This window comes from Sinohyriopsis cumingii, chromosome 3 (genome assembly GCF_028554795.1).
Source record: "Sinohyriopsis cumingii isolate HCF-2022 chromosome 3, ASM2855479v2, whole genome shotgun sequence".
In the NCBI taxonomy this organism is placed as follows: Eukaryota; Metazoa; Mollusca; class Bivalvia; order Unionida; family Unionidae; genus Sinohyriopsis; species Sinohyriopsis cumingii.
Window position 1 is genome coordinate 125,550,509 of NC_142963.1, and position 16,224 is coordinate 125,566,732.

The following is a 16,224-nucleotide window of genomic DNA, read 5'->3' on the forward strand; positions in this document are numbered from 1 at the left end:
CCACTCCGTAACCTTAGAACCGTTTGATACGAAAGAGAAATCTTTATACAATGATACATCATCCTTAGAAGATCTCAAGCAATCTTTAGGATGCTGTTGTCAAGGTCAATATCACATATTAATATTAGCCATATATTCATTCTGCTTTTTTATTAGGAACTGTTGAAGAACATGTATTGCAGTACACATCTAAGGTTTATATCTTCTATTGTCTGTGTTACACTACACATTTGAGGTACATTTCTTCAATTGTATATAGAGCATGTTTTGATTGCACATTTGAGGTTCCTTTCTTCTAGGTGAAGGCCACACATCAAATAATGCAACGTTTCTTTTATTTATACATTACATGGTAAAATCTCTTTGTGGTACAACAATGAACCTTAGGGTTTTCTTTCACAGTCTAATCGCATCGTATGCATCAGTCAAGGTTTTATATTCAGGTCAAGGTCACATATCAGATATCTCCCTTCACTGCATTTTTACTCTAATACATTAGATATACATTGATTAAGGCTAGCTCCTTTCCACTGTCTGCCCAATAACTATACAGCTTTATCACAAGTTTATGGTTATATTGTATCTTTGTATGTGTTTGTTGATCTCACCGTAGTTGATGAAATTCACTAAATACTCATCTATCCATGTTTTACAGTTCTTTTGATTGGTCAGTTTAAAGATGTCTGGTGTATAACTAATTACAGAGAATGCGAAACATAGCGGTTTATGCCCACTTAACTTTAGGTCTGGTCCGTTCCTTAACTATTCAATTTATTCATTTCTGATCTAATATTTGATATCCTTATTGATTCGTGTATCGATACAAGAGGTACAAACTATAGTTACTTTAATCATGAGCAGTTGTTGACCTGTTTAGTTTTTAAATTCAAAATTCATCTATTACAGCCGATGCTGGCTCGTGCATTTATTTATGTTAATTACAAATAAAACCTATGGACAATACACATTCGCGTCCTTCTAATTAGCAGAAGGTGACGAACCCACGATCCATGATAAAAGAGTACAAAACATTTCACATTTGTTCCACATATACGATTTAACTACTTTACTGAGCATCTACTAGCCACTTTTACGTGAAGCTGAGCTGTTTCTTCAAATATGACGGGCTACAGAGGAATATAATACAGTAAATTGTATTGTTTGTTCAAGTCCAGAGTAAAACAATAATCACCAAACGGAACTAACTGAAGGGACACATCTGAAATATTGGCATCCAAGCTGAATAGAAATAGATGCAACGCAAGATAGAAACTTTGCGCAAAAGTGGCTGTTAAATCGTACATAGGGAACAAGAGAGAAAATCCTTTTACGCCGATATAATTAGCAGCTGAACATGCAGGCGGAATCAAACATATTGGCACAGAAACTGCAAGGGGGCAAGTTCCATACTGCAGGAGTTATAGTCACCTTATTAATTTTTAGAATTGAAGTGGATATTTTTAGTAATTTCATTTTTCATCCACAAAAAATATTTCGCGGCATTTGTTCTTTTTTTTACCTGTGGGAAGTCCAATATGAAATATTTGGGTGTTAGTCATCTCTACTCCCATGCCCAGACTTGTTCTATGTAATATTTTCCTTGCACGAGGAGATTGCACTATTTCTTCAGTTTTAAAGATAACGCCATAATGCCTTCCAAATTTAAATGAAGACATGAACTTGGCAATAGATTGCTCTAAAAAGGCATTAATGTATTGTGAAATAAATGGCATGGACGCCAAGATGAAATCTGCACCTGATCAAATAGAGCAGGTTAAACTTGCATGAAAGGTTCTATATAAATTACTGACGGCTAACAGGTAGGCCTTTTGGATATATTTTAATTTTATTTTGTCAAGGATGGGAATGACATACTAACAGAAGATAAAGTATATGTTTATCTGTCTCTAATAAACATACTACAAATACAACCAATATGTCAGCACATATAAGAGGGCATCATGGTACTAACAGGAGACCTTTTAAAGATGAAAGACCATGAAATTGACATGCGCATCAATAATGTATCGTATCGTGAATCGTATCGATACCCGGTAGAGGTGTATCGTTTCACCTCTAGTAAAAAAAGTATTGCTCAGTGCAGTGAGAAAACTAATTCCAACTTTCCATTGTCCTACAGTTTTTATGTGTGGACTAACCATAAAGAAGCGCAGTGACGTTATAATACATTTTAGACTGATTTTATTGCTGTATCGCCATCATCCAGTTGCTGCCATATCAAAATATAGACCAGCATTGTTTTAAAACCGAAAATTTGTTTAATAGAAATCGCACTGGGGTTTGTTTGAAATCAGGGATATGCATATACTTTTTTATTTTCCAGTTCCGTACCTTCCGCCCATTCTTTGTGAGTCTAAACTTACCTTATTCCGTCGTTCGTGGAGAGGAGCTCGTCTTACAAGCTAACGTCTTCAATTACATGACACAAGATTTGGATGTATGTAGTATTAAAAAATATATAGTACATTTTTTATTTTCAAGTCTAGGTTATGGAAGATTTTTGTGTCAAATTAGACACACCCACCACCCAATGAAATAAATTTTTTCTTCACGAAAAATGTGAATTTAATTTCTGGGTTCCTAATAGCATAGTGAAACCTACGACTATAAAATACAGCTTTCTTAAACAATAAAATTAGGTTATGCTTAATGTCTAAAAATATTCATATTTTTGTGGTAATTGTGAAAGTTTTCCCTTGGATTCATACTAATACATGGTAAGGTATTAACGAACTTTATTTTGATGTAACGGTGAATAATTTGTCTTGGAATTCAAACTAATACATGGCACAGTATCAGCGTACTATTTGGAAGAACACTAGACCACCATAATGACTTTATGTCATCTTAATTAACATAGTATCTGTTCATTTGTATCTTTAATAGGTTGTGGTGACCTTGGATAAATCGAACGATTTCAGGGTCATTATACCCTTGGATGCCAGTGGAAACATGCAATACGTCTCACAGACCATCACCAAGAACGTGAAGGTACATTTAAATTTCATACATTAGTTTACATATTGTTATCTGCATAACCAGTCGTTTATTTTGCACACATCCGGCAGACATCTAAAATTACACTATAGGTATATTTAGCCTAATATTTAGCCTTATAAACTATGATAATTATACACATATAAAGGACAGTTTAAGGGCTGCTTGGAGAGTGTATTTGTAGATCTATATCTTAGTGCCCGGGTCCCCTAAAGTTGATTTACCCGGGGACAGGTAATAGGAGCAACACATACACACATGGAGAACTCCAGAACATTTCTGGTTACGAAATCCGACGGCAATTGAGACCAGCGGTAGATATATTACGTTCTTCATGGATACACTTTGTAAATCAATGTATTAATGTATATTAAGCGAGAAATAGTGCATAGATTGCATTTCATTTGTGCAGAGAACCATGCAGGGATATTTGTATATGTACATGTCTAACGCTTATCATGAACATTTAAAGTATCTAACGTGTCTTAATTCAATGCAAGACTGGGGTAGGGGCAATACAACGGACTTCATTGACGTAGCTTTTTTCATACTAAACAGGAACTACTTAAAACAGTCATCATATCTAATATTTATATTTTTGTAAAGAAACCGTTCATTGGTACACACATATAAATATATCTGAAATCGGCAATGTACGAAATGCCACTAACAACCATTGCTATGTTTCTATGCTCCCCATCAATTTCATATTCTCAACTTTCAACTTGTGAGACAGCAAGGGACACAAAAATCGCCCTTTAACTTTCAGTGCAATCTACTATCAAGGCACGATCCTGTTTGAGAGCGGAATATATAACATAGGGCAATTGTCACCATAGAACTCGCAGTGGCAGTTCACAGCAACGACAGTCATATGGTTCTATTTTCGCAGGTAGGCAGGGAGGAGAAAGACAGAGACAGACCGTCACCCATGCCATCTAGTGATCAACCCGAGGCCCCAGATTAATCCAGTTTCAATAGATCTGGACCAACCATTCTCAGAAAACGATGGGCGATCCAAACCGTGTCAGAGGCATAATTGATTTCGTTATCTGAGCCCATCCACTTTCCTCGTCCTACTTTCATGAAGAAACTTTTGCGTGATGCCATGAAGGGGGATACTTTTACACAAGAAATTATAGTTTATCTGCTTGTAAAGGGTGATGGAGAACTCCAGAACATTTCTGGTTACGAAATCCAATGGCAATTGAGACCAGCGATAGAGATGCGACGAGTACATGATCAGTCTTGAAATCTCATATGCGTACCGCTCCTATAGCGATTCATATGGCCCCAATCTAAGCCCTTTGGTCTTCACTAATGTTTCGGAACATGTGACGGAAAGACTGCAAGTTTTCTGCTCAACACATTTTAAAGCATCCGGTAAATTTGGTTTGTGATTCACGACATGAACAACCTTACTTCCCTCATTTTGTGGTGAATAATCAATATAGAGAAGTCGGACCTTGTTCTTCTCAACATTTTGGCCCATATTAGTATGAACCCTTAACACTTCAAATTGTCGTCTTTCTCCCAAACGTATTAAAATAATCGTTCATGCATAAAAAGACGATGAAGAAGACGTCATGCCAAGTCATATCCCAGTTGAGGACGTCCTCCACAGAGAACGTGGTCGTTCCTGGATGACACAGAACAAACACCTTGGTTAGTCTAGTGTTTTCTGTTTACGACATGAACAACCTTACGTCTCTCCTTCTCATTTCAGGGTGGATAATCAATTTTGAGAAATCTGACCTTGTTCTCACGATTTTTTTATTCTAGGTATGAAACTTTTAAGACATATTAACTTTGTGTCTTTGTTCTAAAAGCAGCTCATGCGTCGGAAAAAGCATCAATCATGACTCGAGAAATTTTATCACAGCACCTTAGCATAGTCAATGTGGTGGTGGACCAGTTACAATGACAGTTTACTAATAGACCTGCGATGGTCAGTGTATGTGGATTCTTTAGGAGAAGGCTCTTCATCTCATCCTTTTGGAAATGAAATCTAGTCGTACAAGCGTGGGTGGAATATATCCATGGAAATATAGTACTGATAATGACGTACCTCTTCATGGAGACAGAGCAATCAGCTGACGCATACCTTCATGTGCACTTCCAATATTACCGGATCTTTTAATTAACTGAGAGTAAATGTCGGCATATACCATTCCTCCATCAGTTTTGATGTTGAAGATAATTAAGATATGAAAAGCACAGACTACAATAGCTCTGATTGTCCCGCTAAAATCAAACATCTAGGATCAACGATCTGCTCGATTTAACAAGAGGCATATCCAGACTATTCATAGTGGCCTCAAGCAGCTGTAATCGCCACTATTCCATAATTGTCTACATAACTCCTCGTTAACTCCTTGATCCTTTATGGGAAAAAAGTGTTTGGAGCTTCAGTAATGGAGAGGAATGCGACAGCTGAATATCTTTCACTTTGACGACATAGAAGCGGAAATCTTGTGTTGTCAGTGACTGCTATCCTATCAGTGATATAGCGCCGCTCTCAACATCCATTTCCATTTGACAAATACATTCTCATTCTTTTGACGAAGTTGGCACCTAACACAATCAAGGAATACTTCCCTATAATCTGATACACGTTCAGTTCAGATTTCATGGAGGAAATGATTGTGGCCGCAACAAGGTATTCGCAGACTTATGATTCAATAATGACATATCCAGACCATGCGCACTCACATTATTCCCAAATGAAATCTCTCCTCAGTTTTGAAATGGTATAACGCATCGATGTTAGCTTCAGATCCAAGCTTCTGGCAGTTCCCTTCTGCTGTTTCAGTCGTTCTGATGACACAATCTGGTTCCTTGCTAGTATTAGCTTGCAGTTACTAGTCAACCACCAATCACTATTCGTTATCTCTCCTTGATCGATATTTCGAGAGAAGCAAAACTGCAGGACTGTAACACCATCTGATTTTTCCTGAGATGCATGGACAATACCTGTATCAACTGTAAATGCCTATTCCGTTCTCTGAAGGCAGCATGCAAGACGAAACCCCACAATCAGGGCCGGCGCTACCATATAGGCAAACAAGGCAACCGCCAAGGGCGCTGATTTCAGGGGGCGCATTTTTTAATTTTTTTTTTATTGTTTATAAATTTTGAAATCGATATTTTCCTTGGGGGTGGGGGGGGGTGGGCGCCAGAATCTAACCTTTTCTAGGGCGCCAGATAGTCTGTCCGGGTCTGGCGCCGGCCCTGCCCACAATCACTGCCATCTTGGTTAAAACTAATTATTTAATTAGTTTAACGCAGGCTTCTCGACTAAAGGGAGTTATTAAATCAGTGTGCCGTTAAATCAATCGCACAGGATCAGGTACACTAATGGCTATTTCAGCTTCCACGAGTCTGGCCCAGAACGTTATGTCTCAATTTCGGAAATAGTGGAGTCAGCTGACAGACACATCCAGTCTGCCTTCTCTAGTTTTAAGTTGCATGAAATGGCCTCGCTAAGGAGAGAAATGAACGTCTCTAAGTTAACGATAACTGCACAGACAGTGACCACTTCCCATTCATGAAAGCACATCTTAGATCCTGTTATAAATTGTCAACTTTCGTTGCATTCGCCTGGAAACTTTTGAAGTTGAGGCAATAATCAAGTGTACAATCCGACAGAGATTTCCCATGCACTTGTATAAATAAATATCGCATTTTGTGCAAACCTAACACTACGAGAACGTCATCGTTTTAGAAGCGTAATGAAGCTATTATTGGGTGATACAGGTAGAGGTAGGATTCTCAGCATTTCCTCCTGCTCTTACATTTTGTAATGTGATAATTTTTTTAGTAAGATATGTTTCTTTTATAATACATACTTAATTAAAAAAGATCACACCCATCCCCACAATGCGAGCTTCCTTTAAGGTTCCGCTAAAATACAATAACTAGTACATCCGAATATAATTGTACCCCCCAACCCCCAAAACAACCAAACAAGGTAGAAAGGTGAATTAACCTTGAAGAGTTGCTTCCCTTTGTCCTTAAAATGAAGAGACAGAAAGACCCCCCCCCCCGGTCATTCCTGGTGGGATGAATTCGGAAGTGGGAGTAACGGTATTAAAGGAGAAATATAGTTTAATAATAAATTTGCCTTTGGAAAAGGATATCAACATTCGCATTTTTCCCTATTTTTTTTCCTTCAAATTCAAGCATTTACGTGCTTATCTATTTCAGTGGAGGAAAAATGGTAGGTCTTACATGCGGAATAGCGTGTTTTTGCGAAATGGAATGAAATGGAACAGTTTTATGTAAAATGGAATCACAATGTTTCCAACCATTTAATGCTATGTAATTCAAACTTCCTGCAAAAATTAGTTATTTAATTATTATTCGTAAAATCTCATCAATACTTTTCGCGGTGTTGCATACTATATTTCGTTCCCCCCCCCCTCCCCAATGCACTGTTTATTTAAGACCTGCCCGGAAAATGAATACTCTTCATAGCTGATTTTCTGCCTGAAACCCTAACAATGTATTTTTATATACATTTTTGAATCTCATTTGTACTGGTCAAAATACATAGAAATGTGAAAAATGTACAGAACCACATGCAAAGCACAATTTCAGTACTTAGGTGTTTTAGAAGGTTTTTCTGGAGTGGGTAGAAATGGTCATCTACATGTGTTTTAATTTTTTTCATAAATATCGGCCTAAATTGGTTGTGAGGTGGTATGCAAGTAATAGTTAAATTGCAACAATAATTCATTTCAAGTGGATAGATTGTAAGTAAAATAAGCTGTGTAAATAGCATGGACAGCTTGAATAAATTGGAAATTCCAACTCGGTTCCTTTTTGTCACTTTGACATAACACGTTAGAATAAGGACCAAGTTCGAATATCCGATTTTGACCGCATTATTTCATTACAGCTCAGATCTGTACATGCTGTACAGTTTTAGTTGCTTCCACGTTGAGTAAATTTACAAGATTATATCCTAAATGAATTGAGTAAATTTACATGATTGCATTCTAAATACTTGTTCTACAGGTTGCAGCAGGCAAAGCAGAATCAGTCTTTATTCCCATTGTACCTTCAGCCATTGGCAAGATAGATTTATCAGTAAAAGCCCAGAGTGTCCTTGCGGCTGATGGTGTGAGAAGGCAGCTGCTTGTAGAGGTATTGGTTGTTGTAATACTTCAATACTGTATGAGTGGAATTTTCATGTAATTGGTATAATCAGCTCCAAGCAATTGTATTGAGTAGTTTTTAATACAAATGCTGTAATATGTTCCGATTTGTCACTTAACAGGAGGAAATAGGATGTAAGACGGAGACATTGTCTTGACAAGTGCATAACACCAAATGACTGCATATCAGCGTGCAACCGAAATGATAAGTCCAACATTATTGCAATATGATGAAAAAACTGATTTTTTATAGCTTTATAAATTTAAGTGTACAGAATCTGGAATTTTGATGAATACTATTCATGCAACAAAAGTAACCTTATTTATGTATTCCCACACTTTAAAGCAGTGTTTTTATCCTTTGCATTATCTCTTTTATAAACCTAACAATGGAATTTCTTTAATATGGTAATTTATTTGTCCATAATTGAACCATGTGCAAGTTAGCTATTATTTTCTGCTGTCTCCCCTGTGGTCCATGAAAGGGGGTTAAAATGACCCATCTAGGAAAGTTTGAATTGCCATCATAATTTTGAATATGTTTGACAAAACTTTATGCATTGAGACAACACAGGAAGAGACACGTATGGGAGATTACGGTCTCATGAGAGGGTGGTGGTTGAGAGAAGATGGCCAAAGCCTGGTGATTTGAGATTTTGAGTAATAACAGTGCAAGTTTTGTTATTCTCACAGCCTGAGGGTACACACAGGGAGTACAACTATCCTTTCATCATTGCTGCTGGATCATATGTGAAAGTACCCATCATACTGCCACAGAATGTAGTAGCAGATTCTTTAAAAGTGAGAGTAACTGCAATGGGTAAATATGATAAGATTATCAACCTAGTCAGCAAAACAAAATAGGCAGTTATATGTCCCACTTTGAATGTGATTGTGGTACATTAGAATAGGTGGACATGGGTAACACCACAATATAGTTGTAACGTGGCCCATCCATATGTAGCGACATCAGAAAGTCCGGATGCCCATCTAGTTAGGTGTTGAGTGTATGTGTTTCTTTGACTATTTCTAGTTTGATTTCGTAATTTCTGACACGATACCAGGTAACAAACTTTTTCAAGATCAGTTTCTTTCATATGTAAGTATGAAAAGTTCCAATCAAAGTCTATCCTGTTGTTTGAGAATATATTTAAGAATTATGTCCTTTGCTCTGAGTTCAACTCCAGGAGATGAAGATTACCAAAAGGAATTCGACTTTTCAGAAATTCAATTTGGTTGACTTTCAAGTGCATTAGTCTACCACAAAATGAAAAGTATTGTAATTAAAGCACTTCACTGCTACATCTTACGATTCCTGGAAGGCGATTTCAATGGTGCGTGAAAATGCTTTACATGACATAACTCAGGTCAGGGAGAAAACTTTGCAAACATTTCCCCTTGTGATATATATATATATATATATATATATATATATATATATATATATATATATATATATATATATATATATATATAATTTTCCTACCGGATATGTTTCATTGTGTGGTACCAAACGAATTAAAATTTATAATTTTGGGTACCGCAAGATGAAATATATGGGTTAATAACTTAGGAAAATAAAATGATCTTTTTTATTATATATATTCCTTTTATATTCGTTTTATGTCTGATATAATTTTTGTGCAACTCTTTTAGTGTTATCTGAGCATAATGCATTGAAATAATGTGATCAATTTGCAAAAGATTAAAATCGATGCAATATCCTTTTCTTCAATGAACATTGTGCAGTGTGTGCATTAAATCCTATTTGGTTTCCATTTTAAAATGCGGAATTTAGATTTCAATATCTGCATTTCTTGATAATAGAAATTATTCTCACAAAAAAATTCTTAATCTTCTTAAATCTGCTTTTGCACTGTTCACGGTATACCGTTTAAAACAGACTCAGTGGTGGACATGCCGACACACTCTCCAGTGTCACAAACTGAATAATCGTTCATTTTGAATGTTCTTTTGTTATTATTATTATTATTATTATTATTATAGGTGACGTTATGGGACCTACATTGAAAAATTTAGATAATTTACTACAATTGCCTACGGGATGTGGTGAACAGACCATGACGAGTTTCGCACCTGACGTTTTCGTCACAAATTATCTTAACACAACCGGTCAACTAACGGAAGACATCCGGGAAAAAGCACTGATGTACATGCAAAGAGGTAAGTAGATGCATAACCCAGCAGAATAAATAATGTTAAGTTTCCAATACAGATTTCCTCGTAAATGTCTTGAACTTTTGTTAATTTTAATTCATACCATAACCCTGTGCATTTTAAACAAGGCGCAGTGTTCCTTGGACCAATTGCTGTCTGTGTGACGTAGAAAGATGTTTTTCATGACAGGTTATACACATATCTTCTTCTTCTTCGTGCCCCAGGTGGCAAAGTGGTAGAAGGCACTCACCTTTACAGATCACCGTCATATCACTTAGACTACATGGATTGGATTCACGTCTCAGCATGGGTAAATGAGAAAACTTGCCAGTAGCTTCCTATGGCCCCATTTTTCTTCTCAGGGTTTTCTCTGGGTAAGTGGTTTTTTGGGGGTTTTGCCGGATTCCTCCTTCAACATATATACTGACCACCATGTAAAGCATATCATGTGCTGAAAATGGTGTTAAAACATGCAAAAACAAAATCAAACAATCATGTTCTTGTTCTTCTTGTTTGTATTATTATTATTATTAGTTTAACAAGTAGTATTAGTGATATTTTCCATCATACTTTGTACAAGTCAACATTTTAATAATTTTGAATAATGTCTTCTTTCCACAAAACAAAACCTTTAAACATTATTTAACTTTGAAAAAAATCAGACCATCAGTTTAAAAATACCCTAAACTATGGCTAAGAAAGAAATGTATATTTTTATTGCCACAGATGTAGCTTCCATTCACATATAATATGCTAATAGTTAATACTATAAACTAGGTTAGCATCATTATACATCGAGGTCAGGCTTTTAAATTACAAAATGTTTCATTGTCTGGTCTTTGTCAACTGTAACATTTATCTTAATGTGTCGTCACAATGCAATGCAAACTTTTAAGGTTAGAGCTAAACATCACATCAATGTGGAAGGGTTCGGGAGGGGGTGTTTGTGTGTGCGTGCGTGTGTATGTGTGTGGTTGAGGCGGTCAATTTAAAGACTTTACATTTTCAATTTTCATTTAGGATATCAACGTGAATTGACGTTCCAACACAGTGACGGTTCATTCAGCATCTGGGGAGAATATTATGATGTCGGAAGCATGTGGTTGGTGTTACTAGTCTGGTTTCTATAGATCTATAATACCGTTGGATTTGTTAGAAAGTCATATAGAATAGATATTTTACTCATAAATATACTTACGTCATAATTAATTGCCACCATGATATCATTCAATGAAGCAAATGTAAAATGTCTTATAAAACCCACCGCACGGGTGGCCTAGTGGTTTGAGCATCCGCCTCGGACGTGGAAGGTTGTGGGTTCGATCCCCGGCCGAGTCAAAATGGTACTAACAGCTGCCTAGCTTGGCGCTCACATTAGGAGGTTGGTGTTAGGACTGGTCGGCCTGGTGTCAGGATGTGACTGGGTGGGACATCATGCTACATGTATGCGGCATGACGCCCCAGTGCTAGACATTACTATAAACTGTCCCACTACAGACATCGTAGCAATATGACTGAAAAATTATTAGAGCTACGTTAAAAATGCAAATCACACACACACTCATAAAACCTCCAAATGTTTCTCTTTACTTAAAGGAATACACGAAAGGTGTTTATGGAAAAAGTAATTATGTGCCGAATATAATTTCTTATTGCTAAGTTGTATCAAGTTTCATACTTTTATTATAATCTGCAATTAAAACCTTATGTCCCAAGCCATATTAACATATAATTTAAAGTATTATACTTTGAAACTACGTAGTACACAAATTCAAAACTCTAGCTTTTCTCTCTCTGTACTTGGTTTTGATTCCTGCCGGCATCGACTTAAAACGGTTTTCGATAATTTTTTTCGTTGAAGAACTGATGCTTAATATTCTATACCTCTATTTAGGCTGATTCATTCCAGATTAATATGCTTACAGAAATCTGAAGTAAAACAAATAAAGTTAATTTATATTGCCTATGAATACACTTTAAATAAAAGTTTCATTAAATGCAGGTTGACGGCATTCGTTGTCAAATCATTCCATCAGGCCAAGAAACACATCTATGTGTCGGAGAATGTACTTATACAAGCTATCAGTTGGATGTTAAACTATCAGAGTTCAGATGGTTCTTTTCCAGCCATAGGAAGTGTTCACAGCAGTATGCTAAAGGTACTATAATTTTAGTATAAGAATTTCAAGAATTGTAAGAATTATAATTTGAATCATTTGGCTGTATTACATTTTAGGAATACTCATACTTAAAATAATGTATCTTAGGATGGATATTACCTAATACAATGGCCCTGCGCCATTTGTCACCCGTCCACATTTAATGTTTTCATCATATTCTACAGAACGGCTGAGCTCATATCATTTGAAATTATTAGCATTGTTTCTCATGATATACTCTGCCAACCTTTCATTGGGGGTGCCTCCACTTGAAATGGTGAAATCAACCAGATTAAAACCCGTTTGACCAATGAGGCCAAAAGTTGGGTACGGACATCTGACGGTGGCTCAAGTTAGGAGAACAAAGACAGAAACAGAAGGATTTGTAATAATAGTGAATGACAGTAAATAAAATTGTACAACATAACATCTTAGTGATGTGTTGAATGCGCAGGAATAAGTAATAAGTAATATACCATCGCTAGTTCATTAAGCTAGTACATTGTACACATAAAAATCAACACTTCAAGTTACCCTATTATGATGCAGACTTTTTTTTAAAAAAATCAGACGAAGATTCATATGAATGTGTCATAGAGCACCAGAAGTAATACTCATCAGACTTAAAGACGGTCTGAAGATGCTATTAATCACATCAAAACTACTACAGAAAGACTAACTCCAAGGAACAGTCTGAATACTTCGGAAGTTTCTTGATATCTAATACCATAAGCCAGAAACAGAAATTCAAAATTGTCATCAGGAGGATGTGGAAGATAATAATGATAATAATAATAATAATACCCCACATCAATGTCCCATGCATGCAGCTTACTTAACATGAATGCAGAGCCACATAGTTTAAATCTCCAATCTTCATTTCTTGGTTTCACATAAAGGAAGAAATTAGTGTGAACTTTTTATAACTATGCTAATTTATTATTGGCAATGGATATCATATTATAGATTTCTCTCTTTCGTTCTGATATGTTTGAAATAGAAGATGTTATGGAGTTGAAACTTATTTTTTTTTCTGCAACAATACTGATGTCACTGACACAAAATTATTCAGTTTAAAAGATTCAATGTACCTGTATAAAGTGATTCTAGATACCATTAAATTATAATTTACTCCTCAAATTGTCTTCCTCAAGAAACTCCATAAAATGCTTTTCTTTCACCGGTTCTTTTATTGCTTCCTTTCTGTCTTGATTTTGTTTACTTCATTTGTGGTCTGTATCTGATGCATTTTCATTCACATATATCTTTTACTTAGGGAGGGTCGTCGGTTGGATACAGTCTTACTGGTTTCTGCCTCATTGCCCTTCTGGAAAATGATAACATCCAAGACGAAGTATGTATATATGATGGTGTTGAATGTTACTATTAATATAAAACTTTCCATCTTAGTACGCAGCAGTCATGGTGGCATGCTTTAATTCTACAAAGTAACATGCAAGAAATAATATGTCTGCTTTTGCTTTGTTTTCTGGCACGGATACACTAATGGTTTATTTAGTTCCGATGCAGTTAAAATTAATTGCATTGCCCAGTGAGACATTGTGAAAGCTGACTATGACTGATTCGATGGTAAGATTCGAACTCGTACACTTTCGTTCGTGAATCTGTCACGCTAATCACTTTAAACAGGACCAATGAATGATCAAAGGCTGCACAGAGTTACTTATGTCATAAAAGGTATATGAATTTAACACATTTTCAGTACACAATACAAATGCCTAGGTCACAGCTTTAAAAGGCACCAAAATAAATATATAAAACCTTATCTTTCATATTAGAGTAAGACACAACTTGTTATAATGCTAGCAATTATTCTGTACTCATAATTCATTTTCATTTTAGAATATGAACCAACAGATACAAAGAGCAGCAGCAAGAGCACGTGCCTACCTGGAAGCTCACGTGTATAATATATACAATGTATACGATTTGGCCATAACAAGTTACGCTTTGGCACGCTCAGGCAGTAGCCTTGGTGGGGTACTATTCACCAAGTTGGATAACTTGGCTGTAGTTAAGGGTAAAAAATATAGTACATATCATACATATTATCCATTCAGACATACAGTCCATATTTTCTGCTTGAGTTCAACCAAAGTTATGTGGATGTAGGATATTTCATTAGAACTTTGACATCAATATTTACGTTTAAAGTAACCTAATTAGATAAGCCAATCAAAATCGACTGGAAATAGGTACGATTGTCTTGACGTTAAGATACGGTAGGTTTAAAAAATAAAATATAGTTGTTTAGTTTTATCCAGGTTTGAGCAACATTGTGCTTGTATTTAGTTTGATTTAGATTGTACTACAAGCTATGAAGTGTCCGATCAAACTTAACTCTACTTAATAGTAATCAAACAATTTGATATAATTTAGAGTTTATTATATTCAAAACATGTTTTACAATTACATTCTACCTTTTCATCAAATACAGTTTTGAACATTTTGATTTGTTAATTTTAGATGGTCAAAAATTCTGGTCAAGCCGTCCATCGCCCAGTATTGTACGTGACCCACTTACCACGCCCTGGTTTGACTATTATATGCAGAGCCCTCCCCTTGACATCGAGATTGCGGCATATGCACTCCTTCACTATATCGAAACCAAGAACTTCGCCAGTGGATTGCCAGTACTTAAATGGCTGACCACGCAAAGAAATGCCAACGGTGGCTTCCAATCAACACAGGTATAGAAAGTTGGAGAGACAGACAGACAGAGAGGATGATAGATAAAAACAGTCTGTGGAATCAACGGATGGATGATCTGACGGAGGATTATATGGATACATGTATTGTTACGTTGATAAATTCATCGATCGTGGATTAAATGAATAATTTCATGAACCTCGAAATGTTCAGATTGACTCAAACTTTGATTACACTTTAGTTTGCATTTATTTCTTGCAGACAACATTGATATTCTTTCTTATTACGGGTGGTATGGTACATACTATCTTTAATTATAAGTGAACTGTGTTTTTATTCCAACAACTTTTTTCAAGGAAGAATTGTTGTCTTTTATAGATTGTAACAGCAACTACGTTAGCGGGTCTTTATTAATTACGATGTCAACAGTTAGCTAGAAAAGGATTGAAAAGCACAAACAATAATATGGAATACAAAACCTTAAATCCCTCGACAGGGTGAACTGACCTATAGCCACAGCAGAGATAACTAAACTCTGCTCATTAGAATAGCATATAGTTTTAAATGAATTATTTTAATTTAACAGTTACCCAAATGTGTATTATAATAAATTTTAATGCATTCTAAATATTTAATGAAACATAGTTGAAAAATGCACACGTTATGTCCATATTACTTTATATATATATATATATATATATATATATATATATATATATATATATATATATATATATATATATATATATATATATATATATATATATAATGGCAGTCAGATGATTGACCCATAATGGTCTTGGACTAGCTGTCAGTATGACTGTAAATTACGTTATACTCACGCCTTAGCAAGCGATAGTGCTGGGTCAGCAATCCATATATTTCGGCACATATTAGCGTTTGAGTGACATGCTGTAATACTCTGAGTGTTTCACATGGCGTCAATGAAGCACCAAGAATCAACGTTTTGCACTATTGTAAATCCACTTCTGTGAAAGCGAATTTATTCTTAAATCACAATTAATCTCTTGTACTTTTTT

General features: G+C 35.7%; 1 protein-coding gene across 1 annotated transcript in view; it reads left to right on the plus strand.

Annotated features, from left to right (window-relative positions):
• Positions 1-16,224, plus strand: part of LOC149803785 (CD109 antigen-like) — a 73,754-nt gene that overhangs the window by 39,595 nt on the left and 17,935 nt on the right. The window contains exons 21-30 of the mRNA XM_089953582.1: positions 2,345-2,458; positions 2,908-3,012; positions 8,038-8,166; positions 8,871-8,997; positions 10,185-10,361; positions 11,376-11,457; positions 12,358-12,514; positions 13,791-13,868; positions 14,378-14,555; positions 15,002-15,225. Coding sequence (XP_089809708.1) covers positions 2,345-2,458; positions 2,908-3,012; positions 8,038-8,166; positions 8,871-8,997; positions 10,185-10,361; positions 11,376-11,457; positions 12,358-12,514; positions 13,791-13,868; positions 14,378-14,555; positions 15,002-15,225 — 1,371 coding nt within the window. The remainder of the gene's footprint in view (positions 1-2,344; positions 2,459-2,907; positions 3,013-8,037; positions 8,167-8,870; positions 8,998-10,184; positions 10,362-11,375; positions 11,458-12,357; positions 12,515-13,790; positions 13,869-14,377; positions 14,556-15,001; positions 15,226-16,224) is intronic.